Consider the following 26,313-nt stretch of genomic DNA (forward strand, 5'->3'; position numbering starts at 1 on the left):
TTGACTTTTTACTGTTTTATTGAGGGAACAAACAGTTTCCGGACTTTGTACACACCGCCGGTTCATTCCAGTTTTATGAGTTTTTTTATTTCTCAACTTTTTAGATGTTTTTACATCTCGTTCGCTCTTTCCCTCTTCGGTGTTCGAAATGCATTTTCATCATTATAAAAACAACATTTACGACGCAGGTGACAGGGGATCTGGGAAATTAGATTTTCTTGAGCAATCGATCGAAAGAATGATTCACGAATTCCTAGATACTCATTTTAAGTCAAAATCAGTACAACTAGAGTGCACTGAGAGAAAATAGTCATTGCAACAACGAAATGTGGAATTAAGGAGTGCCAATGGAATGTATGATCATTGCAAGGTTAAAAATGATTTAATGACCAACATTGTTTTAGATCAAACTGCAGATTCATTCTCTCCGAAAACATTGCAGTTGAATGAAGAAAACTTTTGCAATAACATCAGTAATTTTTTTCTCAGTGTAGCACACTCAAAACTACTGAATAATTATTAGGAAAGAGTTGAATGCAGAAACCACTGTCGACACTTCTCACGAACTGTGGAGCGACTAATCTAAGCAGTAAACTCGTTAGACTACTCCTTAATGAGATCACTCCTCCATCAGGATGCTTCTTACAGTCGTCATCTCGAAACAGGAGCTAGAAACTCCTATGTTGAGTTTAAGATTCACTAATTCGAGTTTAGTATCTACTGCTCATTATTCAGGGCATGATTTTCATCATTTTTGCGGAATTTCAATGCTGATAACATAAACGAATAACTACGACGAAGTGAACGCATCAGAAAGTAGAAACTGAAGAATAAATGTTGCCTGAGGATAAACTAATTTTGTTTTTATGTAATCGATGACAGCAATCCACGTGTTCACTGATAATGAATGTGCAATTGAAGTTTAATGATAATAAATTTCAATAATTATCGTACTTACACCACACGTTCGTATTCAGTGAATGGGTCATAAAACTTCAATTGATGGAATATTGATTGATCTTCTCCACAATAGAACTCGTGGCACATATTTTGTTTCGTGAGGTGTCTCGCAATAACTCACATGTGGCTTGGCCGGAAGTTTTGGCATTAATATCTGAGCATTTGAATGCGTTTTGACCCCGATCCGGACCTGTAAACGAATCATCTGAAACAACATGAAAATAGATTCCCATACGAATTGAATCTCACAAAGTCGATTGAGTCAAAACCTTTCTTTGTATTTCTCAGCTAATCGTCAATATTTCGCACAGTTCCATTTAATCACAATGTTGATTAAATTTAATATAAATGGACTTTCGATTTCCCACTTTAGTATCGAAATTTATCATGACGTCTCCTTTCCGCCACTAATTCAAAATTCAACAACCAGCTACCTGAAAATCAATATATTTGGATTGAACTCACCAGAAATCAATACAAAAGTCTGGTTCACTGAGCCCTCAGCTGAGCCGAAATAAAGAAATCAGCAAATTTTGACATTATTTTGAACTGTCACATAATAATGGAAATTTAACACCAAATTTTATAAGCTAAGAAAATTTTATAAGTTTGAAATAGTAATTCAAAATCAATAAACATCCTCTTTGCATCCACCCTTTGAATTAGATGTCTCCAACAACAATAAATATCTATTAATTTTTTAAATAAAAAACGAATATTTGTATAAAAGGGGCTATTTTGCCGAATGGTATCCCACCGGAAGCGGCTGAATCGCTCGCGTCATGTAAGGCATCGACTGACGTTCGGACGAGACAAGCCCTTCGATTATCTGAGGAAGAAGAGCTAACGTGTGTGCAAGCAAACAGGATATATTTAGAGGCGTTGATAGTCGGTACCAGACACGAGGGAGGTATCCAACGTTCGTACACCCCCTTCCAAAAAAGTCTCACTCCCCGTTACGTGTGTTTCAACCCTCTCTTGCTTTCGCACACACCTTCCTTCGTCACCCTAAGCAGTTTCTGCGAAATCCGACAATCACCTCAACGTCTTGCGACTCCAGTGAGTCTTGTGACGATCTCTCGCCTCGACACGGACGATTTCCACAGTCGTAAGGGAAACTCCCTACCTGACTGTCGCACTAATTAAAACACTATGTTCGTTCAGGGTCCAAGAGTCGTTTATGACAAATCCGATAATTCTGACGATTCGAGCGATGAGGATGAGCCGAGTGGTGATGTACTTCAGGTTCAAACCCTTTTAAATTTCCAATAATTAGTTGCGAGAAAGCCTTTCAAAATTGAGTGCTTCTGGCAGCCCCGTTGGGGGAGGAACTTGTTTTTAAACTGTGAAATTAAATTGATGTAAGCTTTCGTACGAATTGTCAAAAACTAAAAATTTCATTTCGAGAACCAATCGAGCATAAAACTCGAACGAAAAACCTACACGTTTCGAAAATGCTCTGAAAATTCCTCATAAAACCAGTTCGATAGTTGCTCGTGATTCTAGAAATGCTAAAATACCGCGCACTGACCATTTCGTCGGGAGAAATCCGGCTCTGAACGAAGAGTTAAATCACCGCAAAATCAAGAATGAAAATCGTGAAAAAAAAAAACATTCGTCGACGCAATCGCGAAGGGATTAAAAGAATTGATTCGACTGCTTAAACAGAAAAGGCGAGAAGAATGCGAGCGGAAAGCACGAAGAGGGGAGATGGACCCGAGGCTGGAGTTCGCGTTTCAGTTACTCGTCGACGCGACCGGTTTGCCACGTCACGAAGTAATGGACCACGTATTCGAGGGTGGCATGCTCGACGAGATAAATCAGTTATTTCTACCTCATATGAGAGCGACCCTCGTCTGGTACTACCAGGACGTCGAAGAGCCCGAGCCACAACGTTCAACAGATACGGTATAGAAATTTTTATTTATTTTTTATTCATACACATGCACACACGTTAATTTTTTTGTGTTGCGCTTAATGCTCTTCGTATCATCAATCATCGACGTATCATTTATTATTATTATGCAACTCGTGCTATATTTATTTATACTTATGCGTGCATACATTGCGAGGAAAGGATTGACATAACTGATGATGCTAATCCAGATGCATTGAAGTTCCTTTCACGCACTCTCATCTGAGATTCAAATGAAAAGTTTTCTCATGATCGTCGCTAAATATGTTGCCTAATCTTTTGGACTGCGAATTCGTTTGTGAATTGCTTTCAATGGTTCGTTGAACTGGCGATCGAGTGATCTTGGCGAGAGAAATGAATTGAGGGATTTCAGGGAAATCTGTTTTCTATTTCATGGATTGGATTGGTTGACATTTTTTATAAGAGTTTAAAAGATTTGGCTCACGTTCATTTTCGTGACATAATTATGTGAGGCCTGAACAATTCTGGATGATCACTAAGGGCCCAGTTGCGAAAGGAGGTGGATCGAGGGCAGGCCAAAGTACAAATACACCGAAGGTCAAAGACCCCAAAGAATCGAAGGAGCCTCCGAAAAAGAAGCTTTTTCTTACCGATGGCTGGCAAGTTCCCTGCACTGGAGTTTGCATTTATATGTTTCGGCAAGTAATTTTCCAAATTTCTCGAACGAAATTTGTTTGTACGAATTATTTGAAAAAATAGATGGAGACAAATGAATTTTTTCTAATAGTTAATCGAAAGTAAAAGTTTCTCTGGACAAATTTTCAATTCGTGCTCAGTCAGCCCCATGATAATGAAAAAAAACCTTCGCTCAAAATTGAATGATCAAGATTTACCTGAACATTTATAATTTACGAACAAGATGCTGTTGTTTCGAAGCCTGACGCAGTCATTTACTGCTCGTTAATCGTTATTTATAGCGATTCAATTCGTTGCTCATCAAGTTACGTAAATTACTGAAACAATTTTTTTTCTAAAACGGAAAAGAGGGTGAAAGAAACTACTTAAAGCGTTTAAAAAAATGGAGAAATAAATTACAGTATTTATCACTGAGAGCAGGATCAACACAACGAAGCAACTGCCGGAGGAAGGTTTTCATCGAGATCTTTACACGGGCGTTATAGATACCGCGAAAGTGGGTGTTATAGCTTCGATACAGAGAATCGTCGAGCAAGTTTTTATGGACGCACTCGCGCACCCGGGAACCGAAGATGAGGATGATTGCCCGATGATAAAGAGCCTCCTTTTGCCTGGCCTGAGATCGTTCTGCAGTGCTCTCAAAGGTGAGTCTTCGATTCCACCCTTGCCAATCAACAGTCCGAGCCTCTTATATTTACAATTCATCTGATCAATATCCGCGATAATGTCTTTTGATTTTTTTTCATTAGTGTGCGAGATGGTGGCGCAGGAAGGTAGCATATTCGACGACGGTGAGTCAATGATGGACGATATCAATAATTTTGAGGATGCCAAAGCACTCGTAGCGAAAGAAGGAATCGTTGAAAAAATCGAAAATCGTGTCAAAGTTTGGATTAAAAAACTAAAAGATTTTATTCTTGAAAGTAAACAAGTGAGAAGAGAAAATGATAGTTCAGGACCTCAACAGGAATTGGAATATTGGAAGAGGCGAGGTGCTCAATTCAGTCAACTTGCTGGACGTCTTCAGGTACGATACTAATGCGGCACCAAAAGGCTGTTCACGAAGGTTGAGTCATGAAACGAATGCAATAGCAACGAGGCTTTGAAAAAAGTACGATGAAAAATTAAGCTGCAGGAAACACTAAAACGATTAAATTTTATAAAAAAAACGTTTTTTAGGCAACAATCGAAATGAGACTCAGCCGAAGGCACTGAAGCTGCGATTAATCAAAGTATTTACTGAATAAAATCGTCATTTATGAAATATTTGTTCGCTTTTCTCATTTCCAGAGTCACGAGGTTCGAATGTCACTTCTTTGCTTGCAAGTCTCGCGATCAAAATTAATCAAAGACTGGGTCGATGCCGAAGACGAAGTCACGTACTGTTACAATGAAGCCAAAGATAACGCTAAATTTATACAAGCTTTGGAAAAGTGCTGTCATTGTCTCTATCTCGACGATCCAGTAAGTAATTCCTGTATGGAGATGAGATTCATACATTCTCACATCAGCAGACATTTTGAGAATCCTTCAATCATCACAACTGCATTGGATCGATAAGAACCTAATTTCTGTGCTCATAAGCCATTGGAAATAGAGTTTCTCCAAAAGATTTTTGAATACTAAAAAATACGATTATTTTTCAAGGTAAAAATGCGAGATTCTCTGGTATCCCTTCTTCAAACCGTGCGCCTAATTTACAGTGTATCGCGTTATTACAATACATCGGAAAGAACATCGTCACTGATGGTCAAAATCACTAATCAAATGATAGTGGCGTGTCGTGATTACGTGACAAAAAGGGGGCGTGAAACTGTTTGGGATTTGGACAGGGCGGCTGCAAGATCAAGACTGAAGCATTGCTTGAGACTGAACAAGTAAAAGAAAAATCCAAAAAGCTCCATGATCCCTCTCGACAATCTTCGTACATTTCATTCTTACAGAGCCTACAGAGAAACGTACAGACTCGTGCGTTGCTCTCCAGCAGTTACGGAACAAGAATTTTCGTTTTCGGAAACCCACGTCTTCGGAAGATTCGACTCTTTCTGTGCAAGGATACGAAAAATTCTAACGATGTTCGACCTCATCGATGATTATCAAAAATTGTTCGAAAGACGGATGGAAGGGCTTCTGTTGGGAGAAGGTAAAGATGGTGCAATGTAATTTTTCAAATACGATCGATTCCTCGCTTATCGAGTAGTCCCGTGAAATTTCGTCCTCGTGCAAAAAGACTTTTCTTGTTTCCAGCTCTCGAAGAAGCTACGAAAACTTTTCAAGAAGGCAAAAAAATAGCGACCAGCAAAACGTATGATTACTTGGACCCGAGGAACATCGAATTCGACAAAGACTATGACGTGTTTATGACGAAAATGGATACACTTAAGGAAAGCATCGGAAGCATTATCGAGAAGAATTACGCCGATGTGTGGGAGACCCCTCAGGGAATTCGGTTCCTTACAAGATTCGAAAAAGTACTTACTCCCGCTTTTGCTTTCATTTTTAGTTTCTTTCATTTCCTTTTATTTTTTTAATCACAAAAACTGTAACGAATAATATTTTCATGCGAATTTTTTGAATTAGTGCCTCGTGGCAGCAGACGAAGAGATTTCTTTCGCAGTGTAAACGTTCACGTGTTCGTAGGTTAGCGAGAAAATTCCTCTGACTAAATTGGACGAAAAATATCAGCTGGTGGTGAAATATTGTGACAAAGAAGTCGAAAGGACGTTGAAGCTGTTCAAAAAGCAGCGAGACGATCCTCCTTTACCCAGACACATGCCACCAATTGCAGGGAGATTGACTTGGGCCCATTCGTTAAAGTAATAAACTTTCTTTACTTTTTCTAAAGCCCCAAAGATTATCGTTTTCTTGGATTAATTTTTTTCAACGTTATTGCTAAGAGTACATCTGGACGAATTAGCAGCTTCCGTCTGCACTCATCCCATCCTGAAAACGTTGCCCCTAACTTCCGACCTCGTCCGGAGATACAACCATGCAATCGCAGTTTTACTACAATATCAAACGGACATAGCCGAAGTTTGGACACACCAAAATTCTTGGGTCATCGAAGATGGTCTGAAGAAGTAAAGCTCTCTATCGTCAAGCCATCAAAGTTCTTTAGAATTTTTTATTGGAGGGGAAAATGATTGAGTAGATGGATTCATGATTTGAATTTGAAAAAATTGTGCTCATTTGTTGATGACTCCAATGAACCTCCATAAAGATCTTAATTTTTTCTGACACAACGTTGAAATATTTTCGAAGTGAATTGTTCAACAGCGAACGATTTGAAATTGTTCTGAACGATCGATCAATTATTTTCATGATTTAGTAACATTCAATCTGTAGGAAAGCCATTGAAGAGCGTGTGATTTTTTCAGGCCTCTGCTAGCAGTGGATCGAGAGACCAATCGAGTCAAAGTGAATTTGGAGGGTAGAATATTGTTGCTTTTACGAGAAGCTGATTGTCTGGCAAAATTGAAGCTCGAAGTGCCAGTGGTAGCTTTGACGATCCTGGTGAAACGAGATCATTTTACTTTGATAAACGATTCATTACAATTGGTGATAGAAGAATTCGTGTCCACCGCTAGACGCGTGAAGTTGGAAGTCAGGCCACTGTTGCTCCCTCATTTGGTGCGCGTTTCTTCGCTGCTCGTACCAGCCCTGCAAAGTATAACGTGGACGAATCCAGATTGGCGAGATTTTTGTCAAACAACCCGGGAAGAGATAAAAACCTTTGACATTCTCATAACCAGAGTTCACGACGTTTACGCCAACAGAATTCTCCAGGTGCTCGCGAGCATGCAGAAAATAACTCTCCACGCATTGCCAGAGGGTGAGCCGTGGGGAATCGAAGAATTTGTAGAAAAAACTGAAGAAGCCTGCAGGCTCGCTGCGATTGATTTGCATCGTCGAAGTCTCATGGTCGAAGAAGCAGTCGAGGAAGTCTTGCAGTTGGTGAAAAACGCCGCAGCTCTGTTCAAAGCAAACCGAGAAGCAGATCAATTCGATTTGAGCAACGCCGATGGCAAGTTACATAAATACTCTTCAAACTGAATCTATCGACAAAAACTTCGTTTCGTTGGAAATTAATGAACAAATATTTCTAGGATCTCAAGGGGGAGATGACGAAGCTGCTCAACAGCAACAAGACTGGACTGCTGTCTGGGCTTGCTTCGACGATCCTCATCAACTGCTCACCACGCCGGGAGGCGGTCTGTCAAAAAATATGCAGGAAATGGTGCGCAACGCTGTCTCGGAAATGAGACGATATTACTCGAGAAAAGTCGTCGATGTACTCATCAAAGTAACGAGGAGCTCTTTGGATGCCATAAGACGGAGGTTCGTTCGTGAGAGCGACCCTGGTGCGTGAACTCGTGGTTTTTGGCCAAGCGATTTTAATTGCAGAAAAGAAATAAGCAGCATAAGTATTTCAAGAATTTCCATTTGTGAAGGAAAAAAATGGAATTGCACATTTTTTGCTGCAGACGAGCCACCGCTTCCGGTATTCCTTCTGCAAGCGACTCTGATGATTCCTTCAGTGGTCGTTAAACCGAGTCTCGAGGAAGTGCAAGAAGCATTGACCGCTGCAGGCAAAGCAATCGCCGGAGTGTCGAAGGGCGTTGCTCAGTGGAACGCAGGGACGAAAGTATGAACGTTTAATCGACTACAAAAAATGCAGGCTTTTAGGTAGAACTCAGGGTCGTTAAATTTGTCCGAAATTCACATGAAGAATGCTTGGCGAGGCGTTGGATGGGCCCCGAAAAGAAATCTCCTCGACGCCGTCATGAGAGCTCAGGGCAATAATGATCGGCAACTTATTGATGGCGAACCCGAGGATCCGAAAGCTCGACGACGACGACTTTACAAAATGATTTCCGAAGAGAGACCAACCTTTCCGGTACAGCAAAGGAACTTTCAAACTATGGTGATGGAAAACAAGGAAGTGGCCAAAGTTTTATCGATGCTGAGCTCCTGCACTCAAGAACTTCGTCAGGTACCTCAAGGCTTCACTCAATTCGACATTTTTCAATTCTAAATGGTTCTCAGTGGTCTTCTGATCTTTAGGAACCAGAACAAATAAATTTCAAGCGGATTATTACTTTCCTATGACGTCATAAATCGGCATATTTACGTGTAAGAGTGCGCCAGGGCTCGCGCTGGTTTTTCTCTTACACGTTGGTTTGTTCTTCTAATATTTGACGTCGAGCCGCTACCGTGTCTCTTGATATTCTCACGAATCCGTCCCACCGCCGTTTAATCTTACTCCACCAAATGCAATTTTTCCAGTTTAGAAATAGGCCCCGATAGAGATTGAGCCTCGACCAATATTCCCTAATGAACTGCTGTGCTGCATTTTCATGATGGCTGAAGATTTCCGGAGGTGAAAGAAAACTTTTTATAGGATCTGCTCGACTTCATGGATCGTTGGAAGCCGTACAAATTTTTGTGGAAGAACGAGCGAAGTGTTCGCGAGCTGTTGTTAATATCACTGACGGAATTCGAGAGCACACTTCGGAAGCACGGGGAGCTCGAGGATCGTCTAGCAACCGAACCGGACATGATATTATTCGCAAAATCGATAGCTCTATCAACGGAGAAATTGAAATACGGTTTGTACACGGAGATCAAAGCATCGACCCACAAGATTGGTCAAGCGATGAAGAAGAAATACCGACGAGAAATGGAGTACGTTTATGCGGTAATGAACGAGATGGAACGCAAGTTGGATCGTCAGATTCGTGACCTCGACGACGTTAGGCTGATAATGGACACTTTGAAGAAAATTCGGGAGCAAGAAGTCGATATGGAGCTACGAATAGACCCAATCGAGGAGGCTTTCAACATCGTCACGAGATACGAAGTGCCCGTCGACCGAGAGTGCCTCGAGCAAGTCGATAATTTACGGTACACCTGGCAGCAGCTTCTGGGTCGAGCCCAAGACAGCCACGTACTTTTATTGAAACTTCAGCCCCAGTTCGAAGAAGAGCTGAGAAACAATTTGGACAAATTTCGTATCGACAACGAAGCCTATTGCGAGGAATATCGATGCACTGGACCCATGCAACCCGGTCTCACACCCAGAGAAGCATCCGACAGACAAATCCTCTTTCAAAATCGTTTCGATGGCATGTGGAGGAAACTCCAGACTTACCAAAGTGGCGAGGAACTTTTCGGCCTTCCTACTACCGATTATCCCGAGTTGTCGCAGATTCGAAAGGAATTAAATTTGCTCCAAAAATTGTACAAACTCTATAACGACGTTATCGACAGGGTCAGCAGTTATTATGACATACCTTGGGGCGAGGTAGGACTTTAGATTCGAAGCTTATTCGCTTTTTTAAAATATTAAAAATTCTTTGAATAATTACAAAAAATGTTGTATGATTTTTCAATGAAATTATAAAATTGTATTTACTTTTCGTTGATTTCTATTCAATAAAACTTGACGAATTATTTCGAAGGTCAACATCGAAGAGATAAACAACGAGCTGATGGAGTTCCAAAATCGCTGTCGCAAACTTCCAAAAGGTTTGAAAGAATGGCCAGCGTTTTTTGCACTAAAAAAGACGATCGATGATTTCAACGACATGTGTCCACTTCTCGAGTTGATGGCGAACAAAGCAATGAAGCCGAGGCATTGGCAAAGAATCGTCGAAGTCACAGGCTACACCTTCGACCTTGAGAGCGAAGGTTTTTGTTTGAAAAACATCCTCGAGGCTCCGCTCCTCAAATACAAAGAGGACATCGAGGACATTTGCATATCCGCGATGAAGGAGAAGGACATCGAAGCCAAATTGCGTCAGGTCGTCAACGAATGGACGTCCCACGAGTTGACCTTCATGACCTTCAATAATCGTGGTGAATTACTGCTGAGAGGCGACACCACCGCTGAGACAATCGGACAACTCGAAGACAGTCTCATGATTCTTGGCTCCTTAATGTCCAATCGTTACAATGCACCATTCCGCAAACAAATACAACAATGGCTCTCGGACCTTTCCAATACCAATGAAATACTGGAGCGATGGCTCTTGGTCCAAAATATGTGGGTTTATCTCGAAGCAGTCTTCGTCGGTGGTGACATTGCTAAACAATTACCTAAAGAGGCCAAAAGGTTCAGCAAGATCGACAAAAGTTGGCAAAAAATCATGCAACGAGCTCACGAAACTCCTGGTGTCGTTCCCTGCTGCGTTGGCGATGACTTACTCAAACAATTATTGCCACATCTTCAGGAGCAGTTGGAATTGTGCCAGAAATCATTGAGTGGGTACGTAACCGTTAAATCAAATTTTTAAGGTACGATAGCAGTCTCGAGAGCAAGCTCTTGTTTTTTGTCATCTGATGATTATCGTCCAGTTTTCGTGTAAAATCAACTTAAGGGACGATTGATCTTCTAGGAAATTGCTTTTTTCTTGAAATGCTACTAAAGGCCTCGAGTTTTCTAGCTTTTTCACTTTTCTGTGTCCAGGTATCTCGAAAAGAAACGGATGATGTTTCCACGATTTTTCTTCGTCTCTGATCCAGCGCTACTGGAAATTCTCGGACAGGCTTCGGATTCTCATACCATACAAAACCATCTTCTCTCAATATTCGACAATACACGATATGTCAAGTTTCACGATATCGAGTACAACAAAATGATGGCTATCGTGTCTTCCGAAGGTGAAACCATCGTGGTATGTGAAAAATAATCAATCTGGACTTCAATGATTCATATCTGAAGCTTCTTTGCATTTTAGTCATTTTTAGCCTCATGCAAAATGAACGTGACCGAAGATAAATAAATTTCACAGGAAAAAATCGTTTTTAACTCAAAACTTTTAGCATTAAACATCAGTGTTAGGTGTTCAAAAATACTCGATTCTTAGCCGTGCTCACTTTAAGCTGATCGAATCAATTTTTTGGTAAACCATTGTAACAGCTTGAGAGAGCAGTACGAGCCGAAGGATCGGTGGAAACTTGGTTAATGCAACTCCTCCAAACATCGCAACAATCGCTCCACGCGATAATACGCCAATCGCACACGATGATAAATGATCAAAATTTCAACATACTCAGCTTCTTGGATAAAATGCCTGCTCAAGTGGGCATCCTGGGAATTCAAATGATTTGGACGAGAGATGCTGAATTGGCGCTTATGCAGGCACGAGCAGACAAAAAAATCATGGGGGAAACGAACAATCGATTCCTCGAACTCTTGAATACCCTCATCGATCAGACGACCAGAGATTTGACGAAAATTGATCGCATCAAATTTGAAACGCTGATCACTATTCATGTTCATCAACGTGACATTTTCGATATTCTTGTAAGTTTTCGTTTTTATATTCTAATTCATCCTTGAAGATGATACTCAACGCACAGCGTTGAATTTGTGTCCGACATTTCTAAAATAATTTTTCGCTTGACTATCCGGAGATCGAAACTTGGTAAAGCAAATCACTGCGCGATTTTTCAGTTTCAAAATCGACTTCGAATTGAACGATGACGAAAATAATGAACGTGGATAATTTTATTAGAGCATTCAAAGCAATAAGCGCGAGTTGTCAAAAATCCATCAGGATTAGTGTGAGAAATCAATAATTTTTAGTTATTTGTTTAGCATTTTTTTCAAGCTTTTGATGTTTAGTTAAGAAGAATTAATATTTATCGTCCAGTTAAAAGTTTTTTTAATTTTTCGTCTTTCGTTGTGAGAAACCAATTATTTTTGATGATCTGTTTAGAATTTTTTTTTAAGCTTCCAGTGTATAGTTAAAAAAATTAACATTTTTATCCTCCGGTTAAAATTGTTGGTGTTCAGTTGTGAGAATCCCAAAAAGTAAAAATGTTCTCAATCCAGTGTCGCCTAAACGTCCGAACGGTGTCAGACTTCGAGTGGTTGAAGCAATGTCGCTTTTACTTCAAAGAAGATTTAGACAAGACGGCAATCTCGATCACAGATGTACAGTTCACTTATCAAAACGAATATCTCGGATGTACAGAGCGTTTGGTGATAACACCACTGACAGACAGATGCTACATAACGCTCGCTCAAGCTTTGTCAATGTCGATGGGCGGATCACCGTGTGGACCAGCTGGAACCGGTAAAACCGAGACGGTCAAGGACATGGGAAAGACGCTGGCGAAATACGTGGTCGTTTTCAATTGTTCCGATCAAATGGATTACCGTGGTTTAGGGAGGATTTACAAAGGATTGGCACAGAGTGGCTCGTGGGGTTGTTTCGATGAGTTCAACAGGATCGAGCTTCCAGTTCTTTCGGTAGCAGCTCAACAGGTCGCCGTCGTGCTCGCAGCGAAGAAGGAAAAGAAAAAACAATTTGTATTCACTGACGGTGATCAAATCGAAATGTGTCCTGAGCTCGGGATTTTCATAACCATGAATCCCGGTTATGCCGGCAGAAAGGAACTTCCAGAAAATTTGAAAATACAATTTCGCACGGTCGCCATGATGGTGCCTGACAGACAAATTATCATCAGGGTCAAACTCGCCAGTTGTGGCTTCCTCGAGAATATAACACTGGCAAGAAAATTTTACACTCTTTACAAATTGTGCGAGGAACAATTGACCAAACAAGTTCATTATGATTTTGGCCTCAGAAACATTCTTTCTGTTCTGAGGACTCTCGGAGCTTCGAAAAGAGTCAACTCGAAAGATTCGGAAAGCACGATCGTCATGAGGGTTCTCAGGGATATGAATTTGTCGAAACTCATTGGTGAGATTATGAAAAAACATTTCTTTCAATTTCTACGATTTTATTGACCGGAAAGACACAAAATTGGAGCCTCAAATCAGTGTCACGTACGAAATCACCATCATACAAAAATTCACACTTTCCTACCTAAACTTTCAAGCTTTTCCATTCAAAATTCAACGCCATTCCAAAAACGTGATTAATTTTTTATCTTCTGGTCTATCGTACTAGATGAGTCGAGTTTTCCTCTTCACATCAGATCAAATTTGTGATAAAAGTGAACATTATTTCCAGACGAGGATGAGCCACTTTTTATATCACTCGTAGCAGATTTATTTCCGAATCAAGCCCTCGAGAAAACTTCGTATCCAGAGTTGGAGGCTGCTATTGACCAACAGGTACAAGAAGCTGGTTTGGTGTACCATCCGCCTTGGGTTTTGAAATTAATACAGCTCTACGAGACTCAAAGAGTGCGACACGGAATAATGACTCTGGGACCAACAGGAGCTGGAAAAACAACTTGCATTCACGTCTTGATGAGAGCTTTATCACAGTGTGGAGATTTTCATCGGTGAGATACGAGCGACCATTTTAATTGGCTTTGATCTCTCGTTATTTTTTATCTTCTTGGAGGGTCGACGTGACTAACCATTTGTAGGTGAATCGATCAAAATAAACAAAAAAGGCTGACAGAACTCGAGGCTTCGTTACAGTTTGTCACTCAATTTTTTTCATTCTATTCCATCAAGCATGCATTTTTTCTTTCAAAAAATTCTTCTCGAATTTGAACGAAATGAGTGAATAGAATTTATGCTTAAAATATATGTTCTCCTCCATCTTTTGGAATGTTTTTCAAAAGCTTGAAAAACGATGAGGGGCGAACATGTTTTTTTTAAATAGTTGAAGGCATAATTAATTGAATCGATTCATCAGAGAAATGCGAATGAATCCAAAGAGCATAACAGCGGCTCAAATGTTCGGTCGTTTGGACGTGGCGACGAACGACTGGACCGATGGTATATTTTCTGCGCTGTGGCGCAAGACGTTGAAGATCAAACCAGAGGAGCACGTCTGGTTGGTACTTGACGGACCTGTCGACAGTATTTGGATCGAGAACTTGAATTCCGTGCTCGACGATAACAAAACCCTGACTCTGGCGAACGGTGATCGGCTCTCAATGGCTCCGACTTGCAAAATTATTTTCGAGCCACACAACATCGATAATGCTAGTCCAGCCACAGTATCGCGCAATGGAATGGTTTATATGAGCTCGTCAGGTCTCGATTGGAAGCCAGTCGTGACCGCGTGGTTGAAAAGTCGAACGGTCCTTGAACAGGAAGTTTTGGAACAGGGCTTCGACGAATCCTTTGCACAGGTAGACACCGTTGGTGAAACTATTCGTTTACATGAAAAAGTCAGATCACGTCAGTAAGTACCATTTTTGAAGAATTAAAATTGAATCAATGGAAGCCATTCGATGATCCAGGAACGGTTTAGGATCAAATGAAAATAAAAGAGAAAAAGCTTCAAACTGAACGTTCATTCCCCTTATGTTCCTTGCAGATATACGCCTGGAGTACTCAAACTCTCACTCTTGCGATGAAAGTATTACAGTGCAACGTAATCCGTCAAATGCTGTGTCTTCTGGAAGGACTCGTCCCGCCGGAAGTGCCTCTCGAAGAGGTCGAGGACGAGGACGACCTGGAGAGAGACAAGCCGCAGCCAATGACGGCTGAACACTTGAAAAGGCTTTACGTATTTTCTCTCGTCTGGGGAATCGGTGCACTGCTCGAGACCGCCGACCGTTCAAAATACGACGAGTATATTCGCACAAACTTCGAAAGTCTCGATCTTCCAACCTCGGATAAATATCCAGAGGCTAAAGTATTTGATTTCATGGTGAACGAAAAGGGCAAGTGGGACACTTGGACGACGATGGTTACAAATTACGTTTATCCGGATTATGCCACTCCCGATTACAACAGCATATTGGTCCCGATAGTCGACAACGTGAGAATTCAATATCTCATCGACCTCATTGGTCGTCAAGATCGCGCTGTCTTGTTGACCGGTGAACAGGGTTCTGCGAAAACGATCATGATGAAGTCCTACATGAAAAAGACCAACCCGGACACCACTCTAGGGAGATCGTTCAACTTTAGTTCAGCCACGACACCCTTCCAGTTCCAGAAGACCATCGAAAGTTACGTAGAAAAACGTCTGGGCAATACTTTTGGTCCACCGGGAGGCAAGAAAATGTTGGTCTTCATAGACGACGTGAATTTGCCACAAATTAACGAGTGGGGCGATCAAATAACCAACGAAATCGTGCGCCAGACTATGGACATGAAAGGTTTCTACTCCCTCGAGAAACCAGGCGACTTCACGACCATAGTCGACGTCACATTTCTCGCTGCAATGGGTCAACCGGGCGGTGGAAGGAACGACATACCGTCCAGACTGAAACGACAGTTTTGCATCTTCAACTGCACACTCCCAAACGATACCTCGATCGACAAAATATTCAGTGTCCTTGGGGAAGGTCACTACAATACGAAGAGAGGATTTTCTCAAGAGATAAGAAGCCTCGTGAAGAAAATGGTTCCCATGACGAGGATCCTTTGGCTACGTACGAGAGCCAGACTTTTGCCAACTCCTGCTAAGTTTCACTACGTATTCAGTCTTCGCGACTTGTCGAGAATCTGGCAAGGTATGGTCGGCACATTGTGCACCGTTATCGAGAAGGAAAACTCCCTCATGCTGCTGTGGAAGCACGAATGTTCGAGAGTTTTTAGCGACAGGCTGACCCTTCAGTCGGACAAGGATTGGTTCGATAGGGAACTTGTGACCGTCGTTGATGAAACACTCGGACAGGCGTACGTCGAAATGATTGGTAAAGAGCAACCGGCTTTCGTGGATTTTATGAGGTGCGTTTTCGTCTCGGTGATTTTGGAAATTGCATGAAGCGTGGACGTGAGAAAATTTAAATTTGGAGCCACTCTAAAAATCAGTGTTTGCTCGAATCCCCTTTCTCTAACACGTCGTAAAATTTTTTGCAGAGATGCTCCCGAGCCCACTGGAGAAGAAGGCGAAGACGCGGACATGGAATTGCCAAAAGTTTACGAGCCGGTTTACGATCATCAAATTCTGCGGGATCGGCTGGAAATGTTTCTTGCACAGTTCAACGAAATGCAGAGAGGAGCTGGAATGGATCTCGTATTTTTCCCAGACGCTATGCTGCATCTGGTCAAAATATCACGAGTTATAAGACATCCGCGTGGCAACGTGATGCTCGTCGGTGTGGGAGGTTCCGGGAAGCAGAGTCTGACCAAGCTCTCTTCTTTTATAGCCGGCTATAAAACATTCCAAATAACACTGACGAGGTCGTACAACGTTGCCAATTTCTTGGAAGATCTTAAATTTCTATATCGTTCTTGCGGAGGTCAAGGTAAAGGGACGACCTTCATCTTCACCGATCTGGACATCAAAGAGGAGGGTTTCCTCGAGTATCTAAACAACATACTGAGCTCCGGAGTGATAAGCAATCTCTTCACGCGAGACGAACAAGCGGAAATAATATCCGAGCTAACGCCGACGATGAAACGAGAGAATCCGAAAAAGACGCTCAACAATGAGCTCGTGATGGAGTATTTTTTGCAGCGAACTTGTCAGAACCTTCACGTCGTCTTTTGTTTTTCACCCGTCGGTGAAAAATTTCGTAATCGTGCTCAACGCTTTCCAGCTTTGATATCCGGCTGCACGATAGATTGGTTCCAGCCCTGGCCTCGTGACGCTCTGGTCCTGGTGGCTCATCACTTTCTTCACGACTTCGAAATCGCTTGCAGCCCCGAAGTCAAGAGCCATTTGGTCAACGCTCTGGGCTCGATACAGGACGTCGTAGCTGAAACGTCTGCGGAGTACTTCCAGAGGTTCCGCCGAGCTACGCACGTCACGCCGAAATCTTATCTCAACTTTATCGGCGGTTACAAAAACATCTACAGAAACAAGCAGCACGAGTTGGGCGAAGGAGCCAGACGGATGGACACGGGGCTCGCCAAACTCGAGGAAGCCTCGATATCCGTAGAATTGCTGAAAAGGGATCTCGCAGCTATGGAGCAAGAGCTCGTCCAGGCTTCGGAAAAGGCAGAAAAAGTTCTGCTCGAAGTTACGGAGCGTGCTATGCAGGCCGAGACCTTCAAAAACCAGGTGCAAAAAGTCAAGGAAAAAGCAGAAGTTTTGGTAGGTTGTATTGCCGAGGAGAAAGCAGTCGCGGAGGAGAAATTGGAAGCCGCGAAGCCGGCTCTCGAAGAAGCTGAGGCTGCTCTGAACACGATAAAACCAGCGCATATCGCAACCGTGAGAAAGCTCGGTCGGCCTCCTCATCTCATCATGAGAATCATGGACTGCGTGCTCATACTTTTCCAGCGAAAAATTGGTCCCGTCGTGCCAGACCCCACGGCCCTTTGTCCCAAGCCTTCTTGGGGCGAGTCTCTCAAAATGATGGCAAGCACCACGTTCCTGCTGCAGCTCCAAAACTACCCGAAGGACATCATCAACAACGAGATGGTAGAGTTGCTGCAGCCCTATTTCAAGATGGAAGATTACAACATGGAAACTGCTCGGAGAGTCTGCGGTGATGTCGCAGGCCTCTTGTCGTGGACCAAAGCAATGGCGTTCTTTCACTCCGTCAACAAAGAAGTTTTACCACTAAAGGCTAATCTCACCCTGCAGGAAGCAAGATTGAAACTCGCGATGGAGGATCTCGCAGATGCTGAGAGAGAACTTTCCGAGAGAGAAATGGCACTGCAAGGAGTAAAGGAACAGTACGACAATGCCGTCTCGGAGAAACAACGTCTGACGGACGCAGCGAACGTTTGCTTACGTAAAATGACCGCTGCGACTGCTCTCATCAATGGTCTGGGTGGAGAGAAGATTCGCTGGACCGAACAGAGCGGAGAATTCAAAGTGCAACTGGGAAAATTAGTCGGCGACGTTCTGTTAGCCACGGGTTTTTTGTCCTACTGCGGTCCCTACAACCAACATTTTAGATCCGGTCTCGTAAAGGCGTGGATGAATATTCTGACAAGTCGAGTCATCCCCTTCACCAAAGATCTCAATATCATAAATATGCTAGTGGATTCTGCGACGGTTTCAGAGTGGACTTTGCAGGGCTTACCGAACGACGATCTCTCCGTCCAAAATGCCCTGATCGTCACCAAGTCCTCGTCCTATCCGCTCCTCGTTGATCCACAGAATCAGGGCAAAATGTGGATAAAGAACAAGGAGAGCTGCAACGAGCTGCAGATCACATCTTTGAATCACAAGTACTTCAGATCACACCTCGAAGACAGCTTGTCTCTGGGCAGGCCGTTGCTCATTGAAGACGTTGCCGAAGAGCTCGATCCTGTAATTGACAACGTTTTAGAAAAGAATTTCATCAAATCCGGATCAATCGAAAAGGTCGTTGTTGGCGACAAAGAGTGCGACGTTATGCCAGGCTTCATGCTTTACATTACGACCAAGCTGCCCAATCCTGCGTACAGTCCTGAAATATCGGCGAAGACATCGATCATCGATTTCACCGTCACGATGCAAGGTCTCGAGGATCAATTACTCGGTCGCGTAATCCTCATGGAAAAATCTGACTTGGAGGCTGAACGAGTCGCGCTTTTCGAGTCCGTTATGACCAATCAAAGATCGATGAAGGAACTGGAAAGTACTTTGCTCCATCGACTAACTTCTTCCGAAGGATCACTCGTCGACGACGAGGCCTTGATCGGTGTCCTACGAGAGACCAAATCCACTGCTGAATCCGTCAATGAGAAACTCCAAGTTTCAGCTCTGACCGAAAAGAAGATTACGATTGCTCGCGAGGAATTCCGAGCTGTTGCTGGACGTGGGTCCATCCTCTACTTCCTCATTGTCGAAATGAGCAACGTCAATACCATGTACCAGAATTCACTCAGACAATTTTTAACGATATTCGACAATTCTATCACTAAATCTGCCAAAAGTTCTGTCACTAGCGAAAGAATTGAGATTATACTGAACCATCTGACCTACGAAGTTTGGGGTTTCACTTTGAGGAGTCTCTACGAGAGACACAAATCACTGTTCACGCTGATGCTCGCCATGAAAATCGATTGTCACCGTGGCAAAATAACGCACACAGAATTCATGGCTTTCATCAAAGGTGGCGCCTCTTTGGATCTCAACGCCGTCACTCCCAAACCTTTCAGATGGATTCTCGATATAACTTGGTTGAATCTCGTGGAAATCAGTAAACTCGAGGTTTTCGGTGAAATTCTCACGAAAATTGAATTCACCGAAAGGGAGTGGAGAATTTGGTACGAAAAAGAGAGACCCGAGGAAGAGGAATTACCCTGCGGTTATCAGAAGAGTCTCGACGTCTTCAGAAAACTTTTGCTCATCCGCTCCTGGAGTCCTGACCGAACTTTGTCGCAAGCTAAAAAGTACATTATCGACTCCCTCGGCAAGGAGTATGGCGAAGCCAAGATTTTGGATCTCGAAGCCACGTGGCTCGAATCCGAACCTAGGACACCCCTCGTATGTATTCTCTCGATCGGCTCTGATCCCAGCCCTCAAATCACTGCTCTGGCGAAACAAAAGGCTACTCGTAAGTTGACCAATCGATGAATCGTTTTCTGTGCAATTGCATCGTCGCTGAAAAATCATATTGAAAGTATAAATTCGCCAGAATTTATACTTTCCGTTTTCGCGAGTAGCAAAAATGACGAATCGTTACAACCTCTTTTTCCAGCACTCAAATCAGTGTCGATGGGTCAAGGTCAAGAGTTTCATGCGCGTCGTATGATCGCGGACGCAATGAACGCCGGATGCTGGGTCCTTTTGCAAAACATTCATCTTTCGCTGCCTTTCTGTACCGAAGCTATGGACGCATTGGTCGAGACGGATAATATTCACGAATCCTTCAGGCTTTGGATGACGACCGAAGTACACCCGCAATTTCCAATCGGATTGTTGCAGGTTGGGAAACTCGTTCGAAGTGACAACTCCGAAGTTTTTAATTCGCTGCGTTGTCACAGCGAATTAACGTGGGATAAATTTTCCAGATGGCGATCAAGTTCACGAACGAGCCTCCTCAAGGTATAAGGGCGAGTTTGAAGAGAACGTACCAGGGTGTTACCCAGGATATCTTAGATTACAGCACGCAAGGCCAATGGCCACCGTTGCTCTATGCTGTCGCATTCCTGCATACGGTTGTTCAAGAAAGACGAAAATTTGGTCCCCTCGGTTGGAACGTACCCTACGAATTCAACCAAGCAGACTTCGCCGCCTCGGTTCAATTCATTCAAAATCATTTGGACGACATGGACCCGAAAAAAGGAGTGTCGTGGCCGACAGTTTGCTACATGCTTGGAGAGGTGAATTGGCAATCGATCGATGGAAACGACCTCGAAGCGCTTCCTATCAAATTAAAGCGAGATTCAAAATGTTTGAAAAACTATTTGGATTGGTGCTTGAACGATTTGGCGAAGTTTATCGCAAATCGAAGATTATCTCAACGTCAGAAATGGACTTCAGTGTGACGTTAAACTAAAACTCCGTTCAAGGACGGAGAGTCGAAGAAACGAATTGAATTTTTTCTTAAAGACATAATATTTTCAGGTCCAATACGGTGGCCGAGTGACAGATGACTTCGACAAACGTTTATTGACAACATTTACTCACGTATGGTTCTGTGACGTTTTACTCAGACCAGGTTTCGAGTTTTATCGTGGCTACAGAGTTCCTCAGACTCGCAACATTCACGGATACGTTGATTACATAAACTGCTTGCCAGCGAACGATACACCAGAAGTATTTGGATTGCACTCAAATGCAGATATCACCTATCAAATAAATACTGCGAAAGCTATTTTGGACACTATTTTGAACGTACAGCCGAAAGAAGGAGGTTCGCAGGGCGGTGAAACGAGAGAAAGCGTTGTCTATAGACTCGCTGATGACATGCTGAACAAATTGCCTAAACAGTATAATGCTTTCGAGGTCCGCGATGCTTTACAACGAATGGGAGCTTTGCTGCCCATGAACATTTTCCTACGCCAAGAAATCGACAGGCGAGTCGCTTTTCTAATAAACTTTACAACCGTGCACAACGCAAATTGCTCTTTTCTTGCACCCACGATGTGACCAAACTTTTTCCAAAGCCTCCGTTATAGCACGTTTTTAATTATACCAAAAATGACTAAAAGCGAGTAACAGAAAATTTTCATTTCGTTATTCTGTCCTTGCTATTTCTTGGAGTCAACTATTGACGAAAGTGACCTTGACGAAAGTGTGGGGACGACTCATGTCCCCAGAGTGTTGGGTGAAATGATTAGGAATCGAAATGAGTAAGCCCAGATTCCCCTCGCACCTCTCCGATCCAACCTATCGGGCAATGTACAATTATTATTAAGTATGGACTATGGTTTTATGAGTAATTATGTACAATTTTATTCCGAGGCCATTTTTACGAAGTCACACTAATTATTTGTGTATGAACATGGAGATTGGATGCCAAACGTGGTGTAATTGTAGTGATGAATTACGATTTCTCATTACAAGTTCTTTTTATGATGGATTTTACGAATTGAAGCCTTTTTTGAACGTACCACGTGGAGGAAATGTCTTATTAATTGGTCTCTCGAACCAATGTAGCACGTAGAAACTTCGTTTCTGTAGGAAAAATATAAAACTTCAAGCTTTGTTAAGTTCAGTTTTTCTGTTGGGAACTCACTTTAAATTGTATATTAAAAATTGGGATTCCAGAATTCTTTTTTTTTATTTTCCCGAGCGCAGTTATTTCGTTGAAAGGGTTCTACTGATTGGGAGGCTTTTTTGAACAAACTAAAATCTTGCCCTTCAATAGTGACAGTTAGTAGACATTTTGAACATCAATCATAAGATAAAATCGGTGATTTCAAAAAAATTGAAAGATTTGTGATCAGAATCTGAGAGAATTGGTAAAATTCCTATTTTTGTGGATGCTGTAAATTGTTAAATTTGTTTGTTAATTTGTAGATTGTAAAAATAAAAAATAATGAAAAATTTTAAAATGTTGATGGTTTCTATAAATTTAGTTCGACAGATTTTTGCAGGATAGTGAAGATTAAAACATCGGAACTACAAAGATTCTAAAAAGCACGAACTGTTGGAACTGAAGGGAGCATTTTCGAAGAATTGCATTTTGCCTTTTCAGAATTACTCGCGTAATCGGTGAAGTCCAATCAACTCTAACGGATCTCAGGCTGGCTATAGACGGGACGATCGTGATGAGCCAGGGTCTGAGAAAGTCGCTCGACGCTATGTACGACGCTCGAATACCCGAAAAGTGGCAAAAAATATCGTGGGAATCAGCCACTCTGGGATTTTGGTACACCGAACTTTTGGAGAGGGACGCACAATTTAGGCACTGGTGCATTAATGGCAGACCCAATGTTTTTTGGATGACTGGATTCTTTAATCCACAAGGATTTTTAACAGCCATGAGGCAGGTGAGCAGTAAAAAAATTATTTTGCGAAAAAGGATTTTTGTAATCAGTTCCATCGAAATGAATGTGTGAGAAAATACAGAATGCTTTGGTAAAAATGACAACAGAGCGAATAAAAATCGACTTTAATACTGAAATCTCAATGCTTTGAATCGATTGTCTTTTTAGGAAGTCACACGTGCCCACAAGGGCTGGGCCCTGGATTCTGTAGTTCTTCAAAACCTGATAACGCGTCACAACAAAGAGGACATAAAAGAGCCAGTCCAAGAGGGTGTATACGTGCACGGTTTGTTCCTCGAAGGTGCATCGCTCGATCGCAAATTTTCTAAACTCGTTGAGAGCAAGCCAAAAGTACTTTACGAGCAAATGCCGGTTATTTACATTTATGCGATCAACACAACGGCTGGCAAAGATCCGAAATTGTACGAATGTCCTATATACAGAAAACCGCAGCGAACTGACCAAAAATACGTCGGTTCGATCGACTTCGAAACCGATCACAATCCGCGCCATTGGACACTGCGCGGTGTCGCTCTATTGTGTGATATCAAATAAACTAAATTGCCTGTATTTGTATTTAATTAATATTGTCACTGTGCTATTCTTGAAACGTACAGGAAATAAGATTGTTGTGAAAATGAAAAAATTTATTTCCAACAGAAGAGGATAATCTCTAAATACAGAACCTTAAAATAAAATTATCGCAATCGCTTTAATTTAAAGTTAAAATGCAAAACAAAAATATATAAATTTATATTTATTCATAATTCGACATACGATTTATCTAATTGATATCACACGTCCCTGTCAAAGGGCAATATTCAACTTTTTCCCCTTTTTGTCTTTTTTTTTCTTCCGCACAACAAATTTATTCCAATAAAAGTTGAAAACTTTTTAGCACTTTCTTTATAGCATTAATTTTCATGGCAACAATATCTTCGCCGACCTCAATTTCAACAATATCCGGTATTGAGTTTACTTTGAGGAACAATATTTTGTTAACTTCGTTGTCACACCCCTCGAGAACATAGCACAATTCCATATTTAATAAATTGAGAAATTCTGCCAATTTCGATTGAATACTGTCAAGATAGTCCGAATAACACTTTTCTTCGTTGTCCTGAGCGTATTGAACGAGAGATTCAAGATTACTGACAACTTCGCTCCTCTTTGGTACAGATTCCTCATTGAAGGATTTTTTCAATTTCGAATGAAATTCCGCTACCTTAACACCGAGATTCGGTTTTTTTGGATGAGTCTTGGTGAGCTCAGGGTAGATTGATTTTGCCAATAAATTCGAAGCATTCAGGTCTACTTCCTTCTGGTCTTTCTTCAAACTCGCGTACACACTCTCCTTGTCTGTAAGATCAGACACCACATCCTTGAGCCTTTCGAGCATTTTCCTCGAAGCTTCGTGTTTCGCTTGTTTCTTTGTCATGGCCCTGCCTTCCTCTTTAAAAGTCGATACTACGCATTGATAAGTAAATATTCTAGCATGTGGGGGTCCAACATCACTGATCATGTTGTACTCGGGATCTTGGAGCTCGTTCTCCGCACAAAGATCTTTGAGTTCGCCAATCGCATTGAGGAATGGTTCATTGGGTGAAATTTTTGGCGAAGCCGGTAGTTTTTCAGGCAACGGTGTTCTTACCGGTGAATCTACCGGCGTGGCTGGCAATTGAGGCAGACTTCTTGCTGCTGCTATTGTTTCCAACATATTTTTTGCAGCTGTATGCTTCGCATCTTTCTTACATCGCCCCGTTCCTGTTGCCATTAAGCCATCGCACGTTACTCTATATGTAAATGTATTTATGTGCGTTCCACCCCCATCGTGGATCAGATCATAATTTGGCTGCGTCCCTTTCTTCACCATCATCTCTTGAAGGATCGAAACATTTGTTTTCACGTTCATTTCTGTGACATCACAAGCTCTCTTCTGGGTGCTTATTAATTGGATTCCTCTAAGCTTCTTTACCTTTGACATAAATCACGGATTCCTGCAAAGCAAAGCGCTTTTTTGCTGAGACAGAAACAAAATGAATTTTTGTTAATCGCTACTTGGGGAATATTGGACCACATTTGTTTCCTTATGACAGTGTCAATCAAATTTTTTGAAAAAATAACAATAAGAAACCGTTTTGCCCAATGTAACTTTCATTGAGTTATCAAGATCTAAGGCAATATAAATGAACAATTGAAATAATCAGAAAAATTAATGAGTATTCTTGGTTGCTGTTGCAAATATCTGTAAAACCAATCAATTTTTGATTCAATGTTATATAGATTTTTCATTGTTTCAATCAAGCTGATTTTCTATCGATGGATCATCGCACAATTATGATGAAAAGTTTAGATATCATATAATTCTAAACTATTGCATTTTTTTTGAGTCTCTAGTTATACTATGAAAATAAAAATTTTCTTGCAGTTGAAACATTTTCAAACTGAATAGGTTTTTTTAAATTGAGAATTTATACAAACGCCCAGCTAAACTTACTTTCCTTATTTTTAGCAAACTATCTTCATCAATGTTTACCTGCAGTTATTTGTCTGATGCTATCTTTCACTTCTATCAGATTCTCAAAAACGCGAATTTATAACCTCTAAAATTTCTTCTAGATACGACCGACACCTTGCATATGACTGAAGATTTTTTTATCAGTAAATCACATTACTGTTTGTCGGAAATATTTCTATACATTTTTTGTTGTTTAAGATAAATTACAGTTCCAACTTGTGTTAATAAAACTTATCATGCAATATGCCATATAACCTTCGTCGTATATATGTTTAGAGATCTCGTCATCCACGATAAAAAAAAAAATTTCAATAGAGATTGAATACTTGCTAATCTTATCTTCCAGTTATCATCTTACCATCATGCATTAATTCAAATGGAAAACCACAATAACACTGTTCAACCTCCGAGTTGGTATTTGTTACACCAAAAATAAATCATATATTCGTTCAAACGAGAGCAGAGCACGAGAGTTGTTAACTGACATCCTGACATGTTCTCTCATATAGCTCCAGAGTTTTAGTGCAATTTGTATTTTTATATTTCCTTATATCGTATATTATACAACATCAGCATTTTTTTTTATGTTGTTTTGAGTAGCACTTTAGATTCGTAACAATCGATAATTTTTAAAAATGTATATGAATTGATAATCTTTTAATACTGAATTTTTGTTTTATGGTATTGTACACAAAATGTATAGTATTTCTTACCTGAACGCTTTAGAGTACGCGTCCCATACATAACCTCAAAATCACCAAAACTTTCACAATTTAACATCAAACATCAACACTTGTGAACGGAAACCCTCGAATCACAAATAGAACTTCAACGGTCGATCAAAGACTACTTTTACACGGCGCTTTTATTCCGGTTTAGTTATATCAATATAGATATACAAAATACATATCTGTCGATATATATAAATATACCCGTCTGTATATATACAAAACCGGAATAAGAGGGCCGTGTAAACGTACAGTCAATTAGTAGATTTCATTGTGGAAATTGTGAAACTCTTGAGTGATGATTAAGACAGGAATCTGACGAGAA

The 26,313-nt window shown here is 41.4% G+C and overlaps 2 protein-coding genes and 1 long non-coding RNA gene across 5 annotated transcripts; 1 reads left to right on the top strand and 2 right to left on the bottom strand.

Annotated features, from left to right (window-relative positions):
• LOC122411843 (uncharacterized) lies at window positions 1-1,383 on the bottom strand. The gene is made up of 3 exons (XR_006261239.1): window positions 1,230-1,383; window positions 959-1,165; window positions 1-200 (listed from the first exon to the last, which is right to left on the bottom strand). It is a non-coding gene; the product is annotated as an uncharacterized lncRNA (long non-coding RNA).
• A 668-nt stretch (window positions 1,384-2,051) lies between these two features.
• On the top strand, window positions 2,052-23,440 carry Dhc1 (Dynein heavy chain 1). The gene is made up of 29 exons (XM_043421066.1): window positions 2,052-2,205; window positions 2,629-2,868; window positions 3,377-3,534; window positions 3,953-4,176; window positions 4,282-4,559; window positions 4,823-4,996; window positions 5,180-5,409; window positions 5,476-5,675; window positions 5,780-6,003; window positions 6,173-6,348; window positions 6,430-6,612; window positions 6,910-7,556; window positions 7,639-7,893; window positions 8,017-8,177; window positions 8,262-8,525; window positions 8,934-9,836; window positions 9,994-10,799; window positions 11,001-11,208; window positions 11,454-11,840; window positions 12,372-13,245; window positions 13,519-13,795; window positions 14,158-14,599; window positions 14,788-16,151; window positions 16,284-19,861; window positions 20,006-20,232; window positions 20,319-20,630; window positions 20,875-21,326; window positions 22,451-22,745; window positions 22,911-23,440. The coding sequence occupies exons 1-29, from the start codon at window positions 2,113-2,115 to the stop codon at window positions 23,295-23,297; spliced, it is 14,019 nt and encodes a 4,672-aa protein (XP_043277001.1). The 5' UTR covers window positions 2,052-2,112; the 3' UTR covers window positions 23,298-23,440.
• Window positions 23,369-26,194, bottom strand: LOC122411945 (RISC-loading complex subunit TARBP2-like). 3 transcript variants are annotated; one of them, XM_043421072.1, is made up of 2 exons: window positions 25,974-26,194; window positions 23,369-24,739 (listed from the first exon to the last, which is right to left on the bottom strand). In XM_043421072.1, the coding sequence occupies exon 2, from the start codon at window positions 24,724-24,726 to the stop codon at window positions 23,611-23,613; it is 1,116 nt and encodes a 371-aa protein (XP_043277007.1). In that variant the 5' UTR covers window positions 24,727-24,739; window positions 25,974-26,194; the 3' UTR covers window positions 23,369-23,610. The 3 variants fall into 3 exon arrangements, with proteins under 3 accessions (XP_043277007.1, XP_043277006.1, XP_043277008.1); XM_043421071.1 differs by lacking the exon at window positions 25,974-26,194 and adding an exon at window positions 25,619-25,945; XM_043421073.1 differs by lacking the exon at window positions 25,974-26,194 and adding an exon at window positions 25,279-25,553.
• Between the last annotated feature and the right edge of the window lie 119 nt (window positions 26,195-26,313).

The sequence above is a fragment of the Venturia canescens genome, chromosome 6, assembly GCF_019457755.1.
Source record: "Venturia canescens isolate UGA chromosome 6, ASM1945775v1, whole genome shotgun sequence".
NCBI classification, from domain to species: Eukaryota; Metazoa; Arthropoda; class Insecta; order Hymenoptera; family Ichneumonidae; genus Venturia; species Venturia canescens.